This window comes from Brachionichthys hirsutus, chromosome 17 (genome assembly GCF_040956055.1).
Source record: "Brachionichthys hirsutus isolate HB-005 chromosome 17, CSIRO-AGI_Bhir_v1, whole genome shotgun sequence".
In the NCBI taxonomy this organism is placed as follows: domain Eukaryota; kingdom Metazoa; phylum Chordata; class Actinopteri; order Lophiiformes; family Brachionichthyidae; genus Brachionichthys; species Brachionichthys hirsutus.
The window spans coordinates 8,501,950-8,520,287 of NC_090913.1; the positions used below are offsets into that span (position 1 = coordinate 8,501,950).

The window sequence follows — 18,338 nt, forward strand, 5'->3', positions numbered from 1 at the left end:
ATGAGACTGCGCGCTGGTTTGTCTGCGCTGCTCTGGATGATCAGCGCCGCCGGGCCAGCAGCAGCGGGACTCAACGACTCCTCACTTTTGGGAGAGGGACTGTTTGATTACGCGGAGCGTGGAGTTAACGTTTCACGGCAGTCGGATAACGGGACATCTCGCTTCTTCCTCTTCGACTTTGACGACGGCTTGCTGGAGGACTGGCATTCCCTGGCCAGCAAGAAGCGCCGCGGGCGGCGGGCGCAGGACGCGTGCGTAAAGGCGCTGCTGGTGGCCGCGTACTCTGTGATCATTGTGATCTCTCTGTTCGGGAACACGCTGGTGTGTCACGTTGTGGTGAAGAACAAACGGAACCAGTCTTCCACCAGCTTGTTTATTATGAACCTGGCTGTGGCTGACATCTTCATCACCGTGCTCAACACGCCATTTACCCTGGTGAGGCGTTGAAGTTTCCATTCGCGCGCAATAATATCAGTTCAATAAGATCTTTACGCCACGTTTTGCACTGTGAAACCGAAGATACAACATTTACTGCGTGATCAGACCAAATATTCTGTCATACAGTGACAATCTGTGCAAAATGCAATCATTAATAACGAGAACCTCCTCTGAATCTTACCAAAAAGTGGCGGAGGTCTAACTAATGTGTGGGGAAACAAACATATTAACAGACGCTCATCTTTTAGTCACATCAATCTTACTTAGAAATGTCAAACGCGTAGATTCTGTCCGTAACTTCATGCGTAAAACCGCGCGTCGCACACTTGTGCGCAGTCTACAAACATGCGGACTTTTGGAGGTGCAAGGAAATCACGAAAAAAAACCCCCACGCAGACACAAACTCCGCACAGAAAGGAATCGAATCCGTGCTGTGAGGCAACTGCGCTAATCATTGCGCCATCGCGCATATGTTCAGCACATAACAACAGGCCATTAAAATGCGGAGGATGTTCAACAACCTTTGTTGGGCTATCAGAGAGGGATCGATGGAGATACTGTTTAGAGGACTGAGCAGTGGAATAGCAAAAAGAGAGACACATATTTCAGTAAAAGTGTGAGAGCAATATTCTTTAATTATAATTAAAAACATGACACGCGCTGGAGATTCAAAATCAGTCTCTAATAAATTGAGACTGACGCATGAATGAAACTTTGCAAAACTGAACAGTGTCGTGATGAATTAATGAGATGTAATATTTCTAAGTATTATACTGCTATTTTATATTGAAATTATTATTTTTTTCAATACAGTGATTTGAGTGTGAAGCGTCTGACCGTGACAATAAGTTGATAGAAAAACTTTCAATCATATAAAAAAAATACTCGTTTAAAACAAAAGAAAATGATTGAGTGAATATTTTTCACCCAAAAAGAAGATGGTGCAGGTTTCAAGGGGAGGGGGAGGAAAGCGGAAGTGTGTGTGAACCCTTTTTGGAAGCATATTCCCATTCCCATTTTGGTACTAGATCAGTGAAGCTGGTAAATATTGGTTTATATGATGTTGTGTGTGTGTGTGTGTGTGTGTGTGTGTGTGTGTGTTCCATCAGGTCCGATTCGTGAACAGCACCTGGGTGTTTGGGAGGGCAATGTGTCACATCAGTCGTTTTGTGCAGTACTGCTCCCTGCACGTTTCCACGCTCACGCTCACCGCCATCGCACTGGATCGACGACAGGTTAGTCTCCATCAGGAGGAGAAGAAGCTCCTCCTGTTTCTTTCAGAGCTTCCTTCAATCGCAGGGGCTGTGGGATGTGTGGAATTCTATAGCACACATATTGTGACTTGAACTTTTCTAGATTGATGGATACTACTTTGGATTGGAATTTTGCATTAAAAAAAATAGACATGTTTATAAAAACTTTATCTTCTCCAAGTATAGGTGATGTTTGTGTTTCAGTTTTATCAACAGGATTATGTGGAAAAAATAAAAATAGCATGCCAGTGTTCTGTGGAGTGGTGGAACCCATTAATGCTTTCAAGGACCATTGAACACAAGTTTGAGTAAACAAATTAGTTCATACACGGTGGTGCATGAGCAAGAAGAGCAAGAGAGGTTTTAGTGACATCAGGTGTCTGTGAGATGTTTTTCTTTTATATCATGTTTATATGAAACAAGCAGCCAACATGCTCTAATACAGGGGAGGGCAAACATTTTTACTCGCGGGCCACAATAGGTTCTAAAATTTGACAGAGGGGCCGGACCAAGAACATATGGATGGAGTATTTGTGTGAGCTAATAAAAATGACACATGAAAGCTATTGCATGAAAGGATTTGGCCTTTTACAGGCAGCATTACAGAGAAAAGGTCAAATGAATGAGGTTTAATTATAATACCATTTTATTTAATAATATAATTTGGACAAGTTTGGTGGGCCGGATTAAAAAGACCAACGGGCCGCATATGGCCCCCGGGCCTGGGTTTGCCCATGCCTGCTCTAATATATGGAGGATTGGCGCATGATTAATTAGTTAGTATAATTATCTAAATGTACAGTTGACACCAGAGAGATGGACAGAGAGCATAAAGGAGACATAAAGATTTGAAGATGACATGCAAATACTTGAAGGCCAAAATTACCCTCTGACCAAGCAGGGGCAGTTCTATAGGCTCAGACCTTTGAGGGGGGCTCAACCCCTATAGAGGCAGGACAGATGTTTGCAGAATTTTTTGTTGTTGCCATGACTGCATGAGGTACGCTTACAAACTCTTTTCACCTTTTCATCAAGATTACAGAACTGCGTGTTCATAGAACTAGATCAGAACAGAAGTAACACAATACAAAACATTACAAACAGTACTGTAGCCACAACAATAGCAAACCCTCAATCGATCTGTTTGACCCTGTGTCTGGCTTGTTTTTCAAATCTATATTCAATTTTAAATCCTTTTGTTAGATCTTCTTTCAGTTCCAGTGTGCTTTGCAGATAGATTGAAAGTTGTTTCCAATTCTTAACACCAACATTCACAAATGAATCCTGTCAGATTTTTACCACACTCTGAAAGCAAAGCAGAAAGCAGCACTTATTCAAGGTTACTCCCTGAAGAAACCATCTAACACCATTGAACCATTTTGATCTGTTTTTGTTCATTAATAAATGAATGAATGAATCTTTTTGTGAACCAAACTGATTTTGTCGATACTGAAAAGCATTAACTCGTTAGAACATTCTTCCCCAACTCAAAAGAAGCATCTTCACATCCTGCTGCTCATGGATTGATTTCCTGCTAATGACCTTCAGAGCTTGTTTCTGAAGCAACAGTTAAGAATTGTTTGCTGAGACAAAACAATAAATGTTGTCAAAATAGGAAAGACTCATTCAGGTTTGTCAAGGGGTCAGCTTTTAATGGATTCTTAATACTGGACTCATGTTCACTTTACATTTATACAGATGCGTGTTTCACCTCTGTTGGTACCTCCGCTGATGTCACAGACCCCAAGCTTGTGCTTTATTTTGCCGTGAGCAACTTGAATTAATCAAGTATAGACCACTAACGGGATTCTGATGTTGGAATTTCTGGTCCATCATAAACAGTATTTGCTCCTGCTAACTGAAATCCTTGCTTAATAGTGAATTGAGCACAGACAGGAAGGTTGCAGGCGCAGCGTTGCGCATATGGGGCCGCGCCTATATACGCCCCGCCCCATCAGTGGCAATAGATTACAGGTGCTTCCACACCTGCCTGCTAATTGCCACCAATCACCCGGTTACACAGGCAGTTCATGTGGACCTTCACCAAACTCAGAGGGCGAGACTGCAGCCGTGGACGGGACGATTGTTATTGTCTTGTCTACAAGAAAAATGGATGGATGGATATGTGTATAAGCCATGAAATGGCTGTGTGACTGTCTGTGAGGAATAGTCAAGGCATTTATAAAACAGCTTCAGTGACCCGAGAGGAAATTACAGAAGATGGTCGTCAATGTTAAACTCACCAAGGAAATGAATTGGTGGAAGAGCTGGGTGCTGTAAATTGTACATCTGTTGTTAAGAAGGTTACAAAGGCTGTAGGAATCTTACAGTTGTCAGAGGACTCTCCGAGTCTTCTCTCCCTGCTGCATGTATTAAACATGAGTCATCACACCGAGTCGGTATCTGTTTAGAGAATTAAAAACTCTCTGAACAGTGAATTCCCCTGACATATCATAAAGGTGAGCACGACAAAAAGTGTGCTTTCAAGTAACAACATTTCTATTTCTATATGGAATGGTGGGTCGTGTCATCTAAGAAAGAGCTGACTGATGTACACATAAACGTGTGTTATATGCATTGACAGAGTGTGTGTGCGTGTGTGTGTGTGTGTGTGTGTGTGTGTTTCTCTGTGTATTTACACTGTATTTTCAGGTGATTTTGCATCCTTTAAGACATCGCATGTCCCTGACACAAGGTGGCGTTTGGGTTGCCGTTATCTGGGTAATGGCCAGCTGCTTCTCCCTCCCGCATGCAATCTACCAGAAGCTCCTTACTTTCACATACAGGTAACGTGAAACGGTCTGGAGAGTTTCAATAACGGGAAATCAAATGGGATTGTTATTTCTTCATTTAAAGAACGACTTTGATTGTGTCGATGGAAAGCTTTTTCACTGATCCCCAGACCGTATGAGGGAAAAGCAACAGGATATGATTCCTCTGGGGCCACCAACCTTGCAATCAGTTGCATCTCCAGCATTTTATACCAAAAAAATGAGCTTTTTCGGTATAAACGTTACCAAAGGAGAATATGTCTGTGTGTATTTGCAGCTTTATGATGATCTTGCCTCGCTCACGATTAACAGGCCTTTCTTGTCTCTTCTGTACTGTAACTGTCTTCACCAGTAAGGAAAAGGAGCGTCGATTGTGTGTCCCAGATTTCCCAGAGCCATCGGATGTCTACTGGCAGTATATTGACCTCCTGACCTTCATACTGCTTTACATGCTGCCCCTCCTCATCATCACAGCATCCTACGCCACTGTGGCTTGCCGACTGTGGTGCCACAATCCTATTGGTGACGCCACAACGGCTCAGAACACTGCGCGGAGAAGAAAGCGCTGGCGGACATTGGCCATGCTGCTTCTGGTGGTCGGGGTGTTTGCCGTCTGCTGGCTGCCACTCAACTGCTACGTAGTTCTGCTGTCCAGCCAGGCCATTAATTCTTCTAACGTCCTTTTCTTCTGCTTTCACTGGCTGGCTATGAGCTCCACATGCTACAACCCCTTCATCTACTGCTGTCTGAATCCCGTTTTCCGACAGGAGCTGAGACTCCTCGTAGACTTGTGCCAGAGGAAGAGGAGGGTGGTGGTTGAATTGGAGCCGGAGCGCTGCCCTGAGGCTGCACCCCGTCACAGAGTTGCCTGGCCTGACACCCACAAACCCACAAGCCACGCTTTGTCCCCTTGTGCCCCTTCGAGTCGGTCCCAAAATAAGAAATATACAGATGTGCTCCTCACCACCAGGCAAGTACTCACAGGAAGAACCGACATCCTCTCTGTGGAGCCCATAGTCGATGCAAACTATCGTGAAACAGCAGCCACAATATGATAGGATTACGATATTTACAATTCTGAATCCTGTTTGTAACAGAAGAAACTGTAATCATAGTGATTTTCCAGTTTCCATCTTTTCACACGCTGCTTGTCACACTTTTTACAAGCATCTTTGGTCCATAATAATTTCTTCCCTCTCACTAAGCATAACTCAAAACTCTTTGCCCTCATTTATTTGCCCACTATTTGCATTTAGCAGCTGATCTTGAACTTAAAACCACATTCTCAAATCGTCCAAAGTATATTGCGACATGCTGATGTATTGATGCGACAGCTTTACATCTTTTCCTCGAGCAATCTTTTTTTTTATTTTGTCAAGATTTTTGTTTTGCACCTACCTATTTTGTCCCTCCCAAGTGTTTGTCATCTTTGAGCTCTCGTTCCTCTTGATACATAGCACATCTTTGGTTCAGGTTAGGTCTTGAAAAATTGCTCATCTTTGTGTTTTGTCAGACTTGCTTGTCTGCAGAAAAGATGAAATGGGAACACATTTTCTGCTTGAAAGGCTAACAAAGGGAATTGCAGATATAAAACAGCATGACTGTTCGGCTCAGTTCTTTCATCAATGGTCACTACCATGGGCTCTCTCGGGGTCGATAGTGCAAATGATGCCGCAAACACACTTCATTTAAGACAAAAATTGAATACACATAAATTCCAGCTTTTCAGCTTTGCCTGGTGTGCATCTCAGTCTCAGTAAACTCATCTCAGGTCCAGCACACTTCTGCACATAAAGGAGGGCGATCAATAAGTCCATCACATATGTGAGAAATAATCTCTCCCTCCCCGGCATCATTCCCTGAAGCGCTCCCACTCTCTTTCTGCTGCCACTGAGCCAAACCCGAACCTCACCGACACTGGGTTTATACAAATCACAGGTGAAAACAAAAGTGGCCGTAAAATATGTTATATATGTTCAGCTTTGAAGGTTGCTGCATGACATTCTGCACCAACATATTCAGGTTGAAATAGGAGACTTAAATGCCCTTTATTTATTAAAATAAGTACAAAAAAAAATTAAAAGATGGCAATGACAGATAATGAAATGATGGTGTTCTTTGTCTCTTGTAAAGCAAATTCTGTACGTGTCAGTAAATGTGTGTTCATATTCCTGTGGTTTTACATGTCAACTGTAAAATACAAGAAAATATAGTAGTATAGATGTTTATTTTAGGTTAGTTTAGTGAAATGATCTCTTATTAATGTATTTTTGTCTTTAATAGATAATAGTTCAAGGGTGTGTGTAAATTTGTGCTTCTGTGTATGTGGGTGACTATTTGAGTACATTAAAATATATGAAAATGCTTCTAATTCTAACATTTATATTAAATAAAAACAGAAAAAAACAAGATTTTAAACAATAACTTGGAACATTTGTGTTCTTTCTTTTTTCCTTTTTTCAAAGAAACTGGACTATTTTAATTACTTTTCTTTCTTGACACACTGCATTTGATAAAATCACCACTTTTAAGTACAATCCTTTACAACATCAGTTCTTAATCTTTTTGACCTCAGGTCCCAACCTTCCCAGTCTGGAAAGGTCTGGGGCCCAATCAAATATTAACACAGAATTGGTAATCCTACTCTCTGTTTTATTTTTATTCAATAACTACATATTATCAGACCCTTTCGGCATCTGCAGGACATTTTCTTTAATTAAAAAAAAGTTAACGATACATTTTTTTTAATCAATAAGATAATTAAATCAATTGTCGTGGATTCTTATTTTTATATTATAAATCTGGTTTAGTTTTTGCGCGTTTACATTACGTCACAGCCTACGTCATCATTCATCAGCCTGCGTGTGCGTACGGCTTTAATAGTAGTATCACTCTTCTGCGCATGCTCACACAGGGAAAGGAGCCAGGTTGTGCTTGTTTCCCAAAGAGGATCCTTTTAAGTCTTTTTACAAAGGTAAAACAATAACAAATAACTCGTTTAGAGGGTTTGCGGTCCGTAACTTGTCACAAGCGAAGACGACAGACCTATTTTTTTATTTTATTTATGTTGAATATTGACGACATATCACAACTGTTAGCCTTCTGTGTTCTACACTTATTGTTATGCTAACCGGTGAAAGCTAGCCGATCGAGCTGCACCAAGTACAGTAGTTAGCTTGACTGCTTGCTCTCACGCTAACGTCAGCGTCTCTGCCATTAGACACCTCTGACATTGAGAACTTTGGTTACAAATTGTAACGCTTTTCCTCTGACTGGTCTCACTTCACACGTATTTACATGCAACACGCGCGCACACGCACGCGCACACGCATACTTGTATGCGTAGATAGATAGCTCTGTCGTACACGCACGTTCTCGAGTTATCACCCACGAAGGGAAGTTGCTCGTAGAAGTAAGACCTTTCAAAATCCAACGAGAGATCCATGAACAAAATTACACATCAGGAAGTTTAAAATTCACATTTGAATGAATGAATGAATCCATTTAAAGACTATTTCAGTATAAATTTTCATTCAATTGATATAGGGCTCTTAATGTAAATAATGGAAACGATTTATTAAAAGTGCTCCGTTAATTTAACATTGTATTTAGTTGATGATGATCGAGTTTATCTCGTGCACTTGATGGAAGCTAACCTTTTGTTTGCACCAGCTCCTAGGAGCTCACCACCACCAGTAAAGCTGTATAAGCACCGGGTCGACGGGACGGAAGGAAGCGGAGCGTCGTACGGCGAGCTGCCTCCCGAAATCGGCATGAGTTACAAACCCATCGCTCCGGCGCCGGTCGGCTCCAACCACACTCCACCAGGTTCTGACACTACACAGTTTTAAAGTTCCACTAGAAATCACTGGCAAGTTTCCATTATTGTGACGGATATAAAGCATTTTGCACTATGACCATGGGATGTTATTGTGCTCGCCAGCTAAAGTACCAGTGGTGTGTTTCTCAATATTAAAGCCAAATAAGCTTTGATAGAATGATCATAAATAATGCTGTGCGTTTCTTTGGTATCGGTATCAGTTACTCTTAAATAAACTATCTCTCTCCTATGTTCAGGCTCTTCTGTCCCGTCTCCATCACTGCCCTCATCATCCAACTTCAGGCCTGCATTCAGTGACTTTGGCCCCCCCTCTATGGGCTTTGTTCAGGTTTGTCTGTAGTATTTATCTGTATTGTTATTTTGCAAATTGAAAAATAAAAGACAATAATTTCTCACAAATTTGCACATAAAAATGCCAAACATGTTCGAGCGTGGAGTTGAAAAATGACCTTTAAATGTCAAATATTAATTTGAAAATTAGAGTGACTTTTAAGCTTTTTAAGTATGCAACATGAAGACAGAAACAAGCAGTTCAGGTATAATTCAGCTGTTTGGTATTCTAAATGGGGGAGGGGAGAGTTTGATCTCGTCAATCAACCTTAAAAAAATGAAAACATCCTCAAAAGAACACGTTATTTTGAGAAAGCTGCAGCCATGTGAGCGACATGAACGACCAAGGATGCCAATGCACTTTTCTTTCTTCATATTTTTTTTTTTTTAATAATATGAAACGAAAGAAAAAAGGACTTTGATTACAGCAGCGAGGATGCCATTATGGAGATAAGATTGGAACAGCAGGAGAACTATTAAATCCCAAATCATTAAACATTCCTCCGTTTTAGATCAGACCACTTTGATTTAGCAAGAATTCACATTTTCAGCATTCTTCATCTTTACTTTATCTCTTTTTGTTTCTCCCCAAACATGACATGTTCACGAACCGACACAGCCTGTCAAAGTGTCTCAGGGGTCCACCTATAGCGAGCTCCTGTCTGTCATCGAAGAGATGAGCCGCGAGATCAGGCCAACATATGCTGGCAGCAAGAGTGCGATGGAGAGGCTAAAGAGAGGTATAACTTTCTTAATAATGAATGTTTAACTCCACTGCAAGTCATGCTATCTGTGTGTGTGGCGTGGACGAAGGTGTGTTTCCGTACATTTTGTTTGCTTTTCATTCAAAACTTTCTGCCTTTTTAGGAACCAACCAATTAGAACACGGTTTAAATGTTGCCCTTACAGTGCCAACGTAATGTGGGATGAATGGAATCGAACCACATGCTTTATAAACCTCAGCGGTGCTGATCTAACAGGACGACTAAACCCAGTTTTGTGTTTAACGTGACCTGCTCTGTTTAGATCGATGTCATTTGAGGCGCTTGTTCGTTGAACTCCTTGTGCGTTTCTTTTTCAGGTATAATCCATGCTCGTGCACTAGTCAGGGAGTGTCTTGCAGAAACCGAGCGAAGTGCCCGCACATAACCTTTGGGAAAGACCCCCTCACTCTTCCCCTAGAAGCCTGTCCTCCCTGAAATCACCCCTTTTATAACCATTTTCTTGATTCCTCCAACCTTTTGTGCGTTCCTTGCCATCATTCTTTACCAATCCCTGCATTTCACCACACCTATTCTGTTCATTACAAACTTTGTTACCTTTGTACTGTATACTGAATGCAGTTTTGTATATTTTGAGATTAGTGTGGGGGTAATTTCAACACTTTTAGGTAGTTGTGGGTAAAGACCACAGCAAACTGGATATAACTGTTTTAAATATGATTTGCCCTTAAGAGCAATTGAATTTGTTTTTTTTAATGAAGCAGAACTCAATGTTAAACTTGTATTAAGTTTCTCATTCTGAGTATTTTATGTTACTGGTCTTCACTGTACCCCGTTTTCCATTCACCTTTGCTATGTTTCTTACTCCCCAAGAACTCTGTACATCCCAAGTTAATTTCTTAGTATGGAAATTTTGTAAACCGAATTTTTGCAGTTCAGTATGTATATCTTAATTAAATAACAAAAGAAAAATCCTCACTGGCTGCTTACTTTGGAAAGCACCTATGAAATGTTCAACTGAGGTTAAATATTCACATAAACTCATCAGCACCAGTAGGACAGATACTGAACCGTACTGAAGTAGTGGCCATAGTAGTTCTTTTTTTTTTTAATTCCTTTGAGTTCAGAGTTTCAGATCTAGTTATTTATACATTAAGGCTTTTATTACTTCGACTCTGGCAGGCTCTATTGAACAGCTATTTATTTTTGTTACATCAGCCTTGGAAAATCCATTTAGTTGATCTGGAACTTATGAGTCAGCTGAAGCAGCTCTTTGTCAAGCCTATCAGCACAGGAACATTTACTGTAAAAGCTGTACTTAACCAAGTATACTAGCTACTGATGAAGGCTACGATGAGAACGAAGACAGAATGTTCCGTAAGTGCCCTTCATAAAGTATCTATGTAATGACATATTTGTACACTTAATACAAGAGGAACGCAAGTAGCCTTTCTTCCACATGCCGTGTCAGCAGGGCAAGTATTTTAATACAGAAAGCTGGGGATACACATCTTTGAGTTACATCATCACAATAGTCTCACTTCAGACAGGAGTCGTCGGCCAACCTGCTGCGTCACACGAAGAGTCATGAGTCGGCAAGTAAAGACAATATTGAGACTTTTACCATTTAGTTCATCTTGATAGATAAAATTGTAATATTTAACGTGTATTAAATAAGAATGCAAAAAAAAAAACCCCGACACAAAGCCATGTGTATTAAATTATGATTGTCACAGTCCACTCTCGTTTCCCAGTCACACCGACAAGGCGAAGGTTCTCCCTCTCGTTCCAGTGCTTCCCCTGTAACCGGTTGGAGCAGGGCATCTGGTGGTGCATGGCAGAGGCGTGTGTGTGTGTGTGTGTGTACACAAGGAATATAAAATAATAAAAAGCTTAATTTTAGATTACCCAGCAGCTGTGAATAGCTCAGACAGCAATATAACGTGTGTAAGCTATTATTTCCAATACAGTAACAAATAGTTCAAGGCTATAACATTTACTATGTATAGTGACTTTACAAAGAGATCTGACTTGAACTTGAAAGAATTCTACTTTGGTAGAAGTCTGGATGTTTCCTTTTACAAGGTGCGAACCGAGATCGAGATCTCCAGGCTTGCGAGTGATGTTGCCCGGTCAGGCAGATCTGAGGTTTTCATTGAGTTGCAGACTTTCGTTTAAGCCAGGCTGACTATGTCAGCATGTCCTCATTAAAAATAATGGATTCAATGGGGGGGGGGGGGGGATAAGGCAAGAAGGAATGAATGCTGAAAGTACATGTTGGGTGACTTGGTAGTGTGCATGACCTGTCGGTGTGCATGAACGTCTTCTGTGTGCCATGAAGGGCAAAACGGGAAACACCAGCAGCGTCTGTTTCTCCTCCATCATTAAAGGTCTCCTCACAGGTCTGTGAGATTCAGCCCTGAAGAGGACAAGCAGAAGCAGACATTTCACTGCCATTGTGTTATTTAAAGAAAATGCTTTAGGAGTTAATAGCAATTTAAACGAGACTCAACGGTAGTGGCAGTGGCAGGCGGCTGACTGAATAAGCCTTTGTAGCGACTCTTGTCCTCCTTGTCTTTGGTGCGGATCTTTGCTTCCATGACCTTCAGCTCCTTGGCGACAGACGGTTCCAGAGACGGGTCCAGTTCTAACACCTTAGCGAAGTCTGCCCGTGCTTCTCCGTCGTTCCAGACCGCGGCGTGGGCCTTCGCCCGCTTGTAGAAGGCCTTCACGTTGTCTTGTTAGAGGGGGGGGGGAAAGATAATGAACGGAAATGAAGACTCACCATCCTCACCATGAAACTGTAAAGTTATATTTACAACAACCAACATGTATAACTGTGCTCTATTTGATGCGGCATGACAACGACATTCCCCTCAAGACACCCCCCCCCCCCCCAAGATAAAAATATCTTACTAGCGTATATTTCTTGACAAGCTTTCAGGCAGGTGTTATCATAATAAACTGATTGATAATTATGAAGTGTTATAATGTAAAAATACTTGCACCGGAGGGAGTAACTGACTAGCCGCTAGCCACAGAATGGCAGGAATGAACTTTGAATAGACAGACGTCGCACAGCAACAACAAACGATGTCTTACCCTCATACTTGAAGACCACAGACGTGCAGTGTTCGATTACTTCGTAGTATTGGCCCTGGAGCAGCTTGCACTGGCAGTAGTTGAGAAGCAGCGGTGTGATCATGTGGTCCAGTTTTATCCACGACTGATCTCCTGGATGCTCCTGAGAGGCGAGTCACGCAGAGGAGTTAAGAGAAGGCGCTTGTTTTAGATGGAAACCAAAGTGTATCCTCTTTTATTCAACAACATCCTGACCTTCATCTGCAGATTTTTGAGGCAGGCGATGCCGTTGTAGTACTTCTCAGAGGCGTCTTTAATTTGGCCCCGTTTGAAAAGCGTGTTGCCCTCCTCGTGGATCTGAGGCACAAGCTCGAGCTTCTCTTCGTCCGTCATGGCCCACACATCCAGTTGAAACGACCCGGGGGTCAGCACCTGAGCAGAAGCAGATATGAAAGACCAGTGGAGGCTGTGCGTATCTAACCCTAACCCCCCTCCATTCTACGAATGCAGTATAAAAACATATAAACGCCGGCCACGCCCCCCCCCCCCCCCCCGGCTCGCTCACCTCTAACAGCTCGATGGTGAAGACGAGGGGCTGCGGCTTGGCCTGAAGCTCATCGAGGTCCTTGTGGCCCAGAGAGTGGTGCGAATGGATCTGGGCAATGCCGCAGCAATGCCTCTGGCCCTCCAGAGGGTCTTTACCCGCGCTGATGTTTCTCAGGGACTGGGATACGAGCGGGTACAAAGCCGTGTGCTGCAATTTTACAGAAGTTATTAATGCACAAAGCACAAGTTGTTGTTTTTTTTTTACCACACCACATCCCACACTGCTGGCTCAGTAACCTTTGTGTCGCAGGTAAATTGGGACGTCTCGCCTCGTCTCATGGTGGTGACGACTCTCTCCCACACAGCGAGCTTAAACTTCTTGCCCAAGATGAGTTCCATCGGCTTGCTGTGGCCCCCCAAAGTCCTCGAGTCATCCAGGACGGTCCCATCCTGCAGACTGGTCCGGTAGTGGAATACCACCTGGTGAAACAGAATGTCCGGATTAACTCGTTTGTGACGTCACTGTTTTAAAGGATACGTCACTGTTTGTCTCTTTTAGTAGAAAGAAACGAGCGATCCGCAGTAATTTTACCAGCCTGAGAGCAACTACGCCATCTTGTTCTGACCAATCAGAACGACGCAAAAATGATTGACATCACACGCCGACCAATCAGAATTAATCAACACATAATCATTACGCCCTCCACTTCCCATCAGATGAGAAAGCTATCTTAAAAATACTTCCCATCGAAAATGAGAGCAAAAAAACAACCTTTTCTAAATATATTTGGCAGAAAACGCGTGAAGCTGGAAACGATGTCGATATAAATGCGCGTATAAAGTAAAGTAGATCTACCAGGCCAGCGGTTTAGCAGTATTTTAGCAAGTGATAGCATTAGCTAACATGGCTCGACGGATTTCGTATATTGGATGAGTTGACTTCAACAAAGCGTCGAAACGTCGAGCACATGAATCTACCTTTGTTCCGTTGGGGAAGGTCTGCAGCTCCCCTTTACCCGGACAGAGAAGTTTCTTGCTTATTCCCTCCTCGGCAAGCTGGCGTGCCTCTTCCTCCATCCTTAGCCGAGTCTCAGTTCACGATAACTTACGGTTTCTGCCGAAGATACCCGAACTCAGCGCCCCCTACACGTGGACCGTCGTTTTGGAGCACACGCCATTTTTTTGTGAATGTACTGTATTGCATTAAAAAAATAAATGTTTTTTTATTTGTACACGTTTATATTTTCTACACAATATATTTTTTTATTCCTATTTATATTCTGCTTTCTGTGCAGTGAGATTAACACACTAACGTAATATGTACTATTTACATTTGTACTCCGCATGTCCTTGTTGACACATCAAAGGCATATACTCTTATATTACTTATATTACTTTTCAGTAATTTAGTTAGGCTAACCACTATAGTGGTTGTCTGAGCAAAGCAACAACATTTTTACTTGTCTAGATTAATTATGTATGCTTTAATAACTTAATAAATGTTTAGTTGTTGGAATTGCTTTCTTCCTGTGGTAAATAGCTAATTTGTTCATGCAGTTACTGTACTTTATCAGGTATCTCAATTTTCTATCATTTGCAGTCACTATTACTCAATGTGTTGTTTTTACAGTTAATTAGTCACAGACTAAACTTGCTGTCTACTAGAATGGGTAGAAAATGTGACGCTGATAGTTTTTGACAGTACTGTAATTAAGCATTAATAACCACTTTGACTTACTGTTAGGTTAACTCCAAGCCATCATTTTCCAACATTTGGAAATCTATCTTAAATGACACAAATTAAAATATACAAATGTTTTATTGTAATTTCACAGTCAGAATTCACACCTTAAAAAACGAATGTCTTTTGTGTATACAGGTACATACAGTAATTTCACTTCATGTAGTAGAAACATGCTCGAGGCACTGAGTGGTTGATTTAGTAGTGGTCATTACAATGACAAGGAATACAAATGTGACAATACATCTTGTTACAAGTGACAAAATAGAATTCATTCTAAGAAAAAAAGAACTAAACATTGTGGTGATTTTTTTTTGTGTCGAGTTAAAAGTCATTTTTCAAAATAAGGAAGGTAGAACAATTTGAAGCCCCTCCTTCCATGGACAGCACAGCTGATGTATATCACATGATACACTGGAAGAACAGCATTATTAATTAACAGAAACAACAGACCCATATTTACAAGGAAAACCACAGAAATGTAAACAAAATGTTATTGGAACCAAATAATCTATTTACCTCCAGGAATGAAGAGCAGAAATCCGGGTACATAGAAAATAGCACTTGAGACACCTGTAAGGACAGTTTCGTTAACCACACACGGTAATCAGCTACGTGAATAAATGCAACCACACAATAGTTCAGAGCAGCTATTTTTAACATTTAACATTAGGCCCTTGTTGATAATGCTGAAATGTTAAATTTGGACAAACATAGCATAAATTCTGGACTCAAAAAAAGTTTACCCAAATGGCTTATAGTTCTTACCTGCATTTGGATTCAGCTGTACAACAACCCCTGTGAAAATAAGAGCTACAAAAACAGTACAAAAACACACGAGGGACGTGAGGACATGACGCACGGGAGAAAGCAAACATTCCTTTCATTAAATTGAATACATTTTAATGCATTTAATAATGCATTAGAACATACAACACTGGAATAACCCCTCTCCCCCCATAAAAATAAATAAAATACACATATTTTAATGGGTATTTACCAACTCCAGTGATGAGGAGAAGGAATGAAGCAAGGACAACTCTTCTATTCTTCTTCACCAGTGGATGGGACACCCACCTACACATCAGATTTGTGTTTGAAACGTTTCGCCCCACTGCCGCTTTTTGAGTGCGCGTTCGACTCGTTCACACGTACCCGCAGCAGTGTGCGGAAAGCTGCGTCACGGAACTCAAGGTGCTGAAGGACCACTGAGAGCTGCAGTAAGACAGGGTCGCGGGGTCACTGTGGAGAAAGCAGAAACAGACTTTAGCTCACGTTCAGACGAGGAAACGAACGGGGAACTCGTCGACGGGTCCCACCTGATTTTGAAGAAGTTATTGAAAGAGGAGTTGCCATTGCTGCCCAGGGCGTCTTCATTTTCTAGATTCTAAAGAACCAGCAGACGACGACAGAGTTGCAGTTTTACGTGAAATAGTGTGTTTTTGTACAACCGGTAAGGTATTACTACGCTTGCCTGATACTTCAGGTTACTGTGGTCGAGGGAACCGGTGGCAGCAGGTGAGGGATGACTTTGAGGCTTGGAGAAACTGAGGGGACCAAATGTCATCTCCCCTCCTTCACTGTCCATGTCTCTGGACTTCCACCCCTCCGTCTCTGCATCAGACACCGCTCCCTCCTCCTCCTCCTCCTCTTCCTCCAACACAAAGGCATCGTCGATATTAAACTGTGCCGCCATTGCCTGTTAAAACCTGGGCTCCTGTGGCTCGATGCTGCTCACTGTCGAATCAGAATGAAATTCAAAGTCAAATTTAGCACCACGCTCTGTCTATAATGTTCCTTCATGTATGCCAGGCTAATACTGCACGAGTTGCAGAGCTAGAAAGTGACTACTTGTTCTCAAGTCGGCTCATACGCACAAAAGAAACAAGAGCTCCATAAATTGCAGCTTTGCAAAAGCGGAAACCAAACCGAGCGGAGCTAAAACAGCTATTTTAGCCGTGAAGTCTGAAATAGTTACATATTCCAGCGGGCAGCGCCATGTTTAAGTAGAATAACGGAGGGTCTTTTTTAGCTGCGTTGCTCGCCTCTGCCATTGTTCTTGCGGCTCAGACGACCAGGATGAAAACTTACTGTTAGGTTAACTCCTTTTTATCCAGGGCGGTCGAACTCCTCTCTCCAGGTTATTAAGGACGGGGTCACATACTTGTTATTTATCAGAACTTCATCTAAAACGTCGATACAAGCGGCCTTTATATTTTCTTCTACAGATGCGTAAATAAGCGTTTGTGAGAAGTTTGGAGAATTGTCGCTCAGCAACACTCGTCACTCGATTGCTCAGGACTGATTACGCCCATTGGTGCCGAAGCAGCCAGTCCTCTTAATCAAATGTCTATTCGACGATCGAGCGCGCTCACATGAAATATAGACTTAAATTTAATGACTATAATAAAATAAATTTATTTCAATCATTAGACAGAGGCTAAGTGATGAAAAAGTGGAAAAAAGTATTTAAAGAAATCTTTTATTTTTTTTAAAATATTCATAGTGTTTTTTCTTACAAACTACTGTACTTCAATTATTAATTTTTTTTTTTACGTTTTGAAGGATTCATGCTGTCAGATTTTGTCAGTTGATTATTGCATTTTATTTATTATATATATTTATGATCAATCCATCCATCCATCCATCTTATGCGACAGCCGACAACCTCAATCGTTTCATCTGCAGCCACTTATCCACTTATCCATGAGCTGCTTGGTGGAGGTTTGGACTCTCTGAGTGCTTTTCTAGTAATGATACTAGAACTGTGTTCATCAAACAGTACTTCCAGTTTCTGTCCATGAGAAATTGTAATGTGAAAAAGCATAAAAACTCTCAAGAGTGAGGAAGAAGCAAAGTTTATAGCATTCACTAATGGAACGTATAAAGAGGCAGTTGAAGTGCACAGGGAGCCAGAAGCTCATGGGGAGATATTATAAGGTATATTAGCAGTAGTTGCTGTTAGTACTGCCGAAGCAGGTTTCTGGGGACTTTATAAATCTATAGAGCCTGGTTGTAAGATTCAACCTTTATATTCGTTATTTCTAATTCAGATTGAAGTAAATCATTGTGATCTTTTTCTCAAATATGCGCATCTTTAGTAGAATTAAAGGTTTGGAACTGACTGACAAAGAAGGAGGGATGCATATTATTGAGGACAAACTACTGCTGGTTTGTTCTTTCATGGCATTTGTTAGAAGTGAGAAGAAGAAAGAAAATAGCACTAACAAAATATTCATCAAAACTATGCTCAGCGAAAAATGGCACAGAGCTTTTCCTCTTGTTTGATGTCAATCATGGCTGGCAGCATTAAATATCACTCTAGTCTAAATTATGGTATTTGTACACTTGCTTTTCAATTTCAGGTGCAAGGGGTGACATCCGTAGAGCAATTGAGACGGCTCTCGCTGTGCCTCATGACTTCCACTGCGTTCACTTCCACATGAAGAAGCTGAGAGAGAAATTGGCCGGCTCCTTACAGATGGCTTCCCAGATCGACTATCACTCACGTATTAAAATCACTGGGCTAAACTCACAAGAGTGTATAGAAATGACAGCTATGGAGATTGTGAATGCGTAAAAAGCAAAGCAGGATCTCGATCTCATCGTTTCTGT

General features: G+C 41.6%; 4 protein-coding genes across 4 annotated transcripts; 2 read left to right on the forward strand and 2 right to left on the reverse strand.

Annotated features, from left to right (window-relative positions):
• gpr83 (G protein-coupled receptor 83) lies at nt 1–5,517 on the forward strand. Its single transcript, XM_068751035.1, has 5 exons — nt 1–435; nt 1,548–1,673; nt 4,344–4,477; nt 4,815–5,390; nt 5,433–5,517. Exons 1-5 carry the CDS (start codon nt 1–3, stop codon nt 5,515–5,517), a joined length of 1,356 nt encoding a protein of 451 aa, XP_068607136.1.
• A 1,870-nt stretch (nt 5,518–7,387) lies between these two features.
• On the forward strand, nt 7,388–10,300 carry cdk2ap2 (cyclin dependent kinase 2 associated protein 2). The gene is made up of 5 exons (XM_068751275.1): nt 7,388–7,436; nt 8,135–8,290; nt 8,540–8,631; nt 9,253–9,373; nt 9,715–10,300. The coding sequence occupies exons 2-5, from the start codon at nt 8,236–8,238 to the stop codon at nt 9,780–9,782; spliced, it is 336 nt and encodes a 111-aa protein (XP_068607376.1). The 5' UTR covers nt 7,388–7,436; nt 8,135–8,235; the 3' UTR covers nt 9,783–10,300.
• A 501-nt stretch (nt 10,301–10,801) lies between these two features.
• aip (aryl hydrocarbon receptor interacting protein) lies at nt 10,802–14,059 on the reverse strand. The gene is made up of 7 exons (XM_068751112.1): nt 13,961–14,059; nt 13,280–13,462; nt 13,002–13,190; nt 12,692–12,868; nt 12,458–12,599; nt 11,869–12,092; nt 10,802–11,774 (listed from the first exon to the last, which is right to left on the reverse strand). The coding sequence occupies exons 1-7, from the start codon at nt 14,057–14,059 to the stop codon at nt 11,769–11,771; spliced, it is 1,020 nt and encodes a 339-aa protein (XP_068607213.1). The 3' UTR covers nt 10,802–11,768.
• A 791-nt stretch (nt 14,060–14,850) lies between these two features.
• tmem134 (transmembrane protein 134) lies at nt 14,851–16,901 on the reverse strand. Its single transcript, XM_068751310.1, has 8 exons — nt 16,815–16,901; nt 16,198–16,460; nt 16,043–16,110; nt 15,879–15,965; nt 15,724–15,800; nt 15,492–15,536; nt 15,243–15,296; nt 14,851–15,137 (listed from the first exon to the last, which is right to left on the reverse strand). Exons 2-8 carry the CDS (start codon nt 16,417–16,419, stop codon nt 15,055–15,057), a joined length of 636 nt encoding a protein of 211 aa, XP_068607411.1. The 5' UTR covers nt 16,420–16,460; nt 16,815–16,901; the 3' UTR covers nt 14,851–15,054.
• Nucleotides 16,902–18,338: the final 1,437 nt, after the last annotated feature.

What these genes read in the sequence shown, in the direction of transcription:
- aip (XM_068751112.1), bottom strand. Translation starts at nt 14,059, where the DNA reads ATGGAGGAAGAGGCACGCCAGCTTGCCGAGGAGGGAATAAGCAAGAAA. An exon ending in CCTTCCCCAACGGAACAAAG is followed by an intron (nt 13,463 to 13,960) that starts GTAGATTCATGT and finishes CTGTTTCACCAG; the next exon opens with GTGGTATTCCACTACCGGAC. An exon ending in TCAAAAATCTGCAGATGAAG is followed by an intron (nt 12,600 to 12,691) that starts GTCAGGATGTTG and finishes CTCGCCTCTCAG; the next exon opens with GAGCATCCAGGAGATCAGTC.
- cdk2ap2 (XM_068751275.1), top strand. Translation starts at nt 8,236, where the DNA reads ATGAGTTACAAACCCATCGCTCCGGCGCCGGTCGGCTCCAACCACACT. An exon ending in CTCCAACCACACTCCACCAG is followed by an intron (nt 8,291 to 8,539) that starts GTTCTGACACTA and finishes TCCTATGTTCAG; the next exon opens with GCTCTTCTGTCCCGTCTCCA. An exon ending in CCTCTATGGGCTTTGTTCAG is followed by an intron (nt 8,632 to 9,252) that starts GTTTGTCTGTAG and finishes GAACCGACACAG; the next exon opens with CCTGTCAAAGTGTCTCAGGG.
- gpr83 (XM_068751035.1), top strand. Translation starts at nt 1, where the DNA reads ATGAGACTGCGCGCTGGTTTGTCTGCGCTGCTCTGGATGATCAGCGCC. An exon ending in TCAACACGCCATTTACCCTG is followed by an intron (nt 436 to 1,547) that starts GTGAGGCGTTGA and finishes GTGTTCCATCAG; the next exon opens with GTCCGATTCGTGAACAGCAC. An exon ending in CTCCTTACTTTCACATACAG is followed by an intron (nt 4,478 to 4,814) that starts GTAACGTGAAAC and finishes TGTCTTCACCAG; the next exon opens with TAAGGAAAAGGAGCGTCGAT.
- tmem134 (XM_068751310.1), bottom strand. Translation starts at nt 16,419, where the DNA reads ATGGCGGCACAGTTTAATATCGACGATGCCTTTGTGTTGGAGGAAGAG. An exon ending in TCTCCTCATCACTGGAGTTG is followed by an intron (nt 15,537 to 15,723) that starts GTAAATACCCAT and finishes CTGTTTTTGTAG; the next exon opens with CTCTTATTTTCACAGGGGTT. An exon ending in TCTGCTCTTCATTCCTGGAG is followed by an intron (nt 15,138 to 15,242) that starts GTAAATAGATTA and finishes CTGTTCTTCCAG; the next exon opens with TGTATCATGTGATATACATC.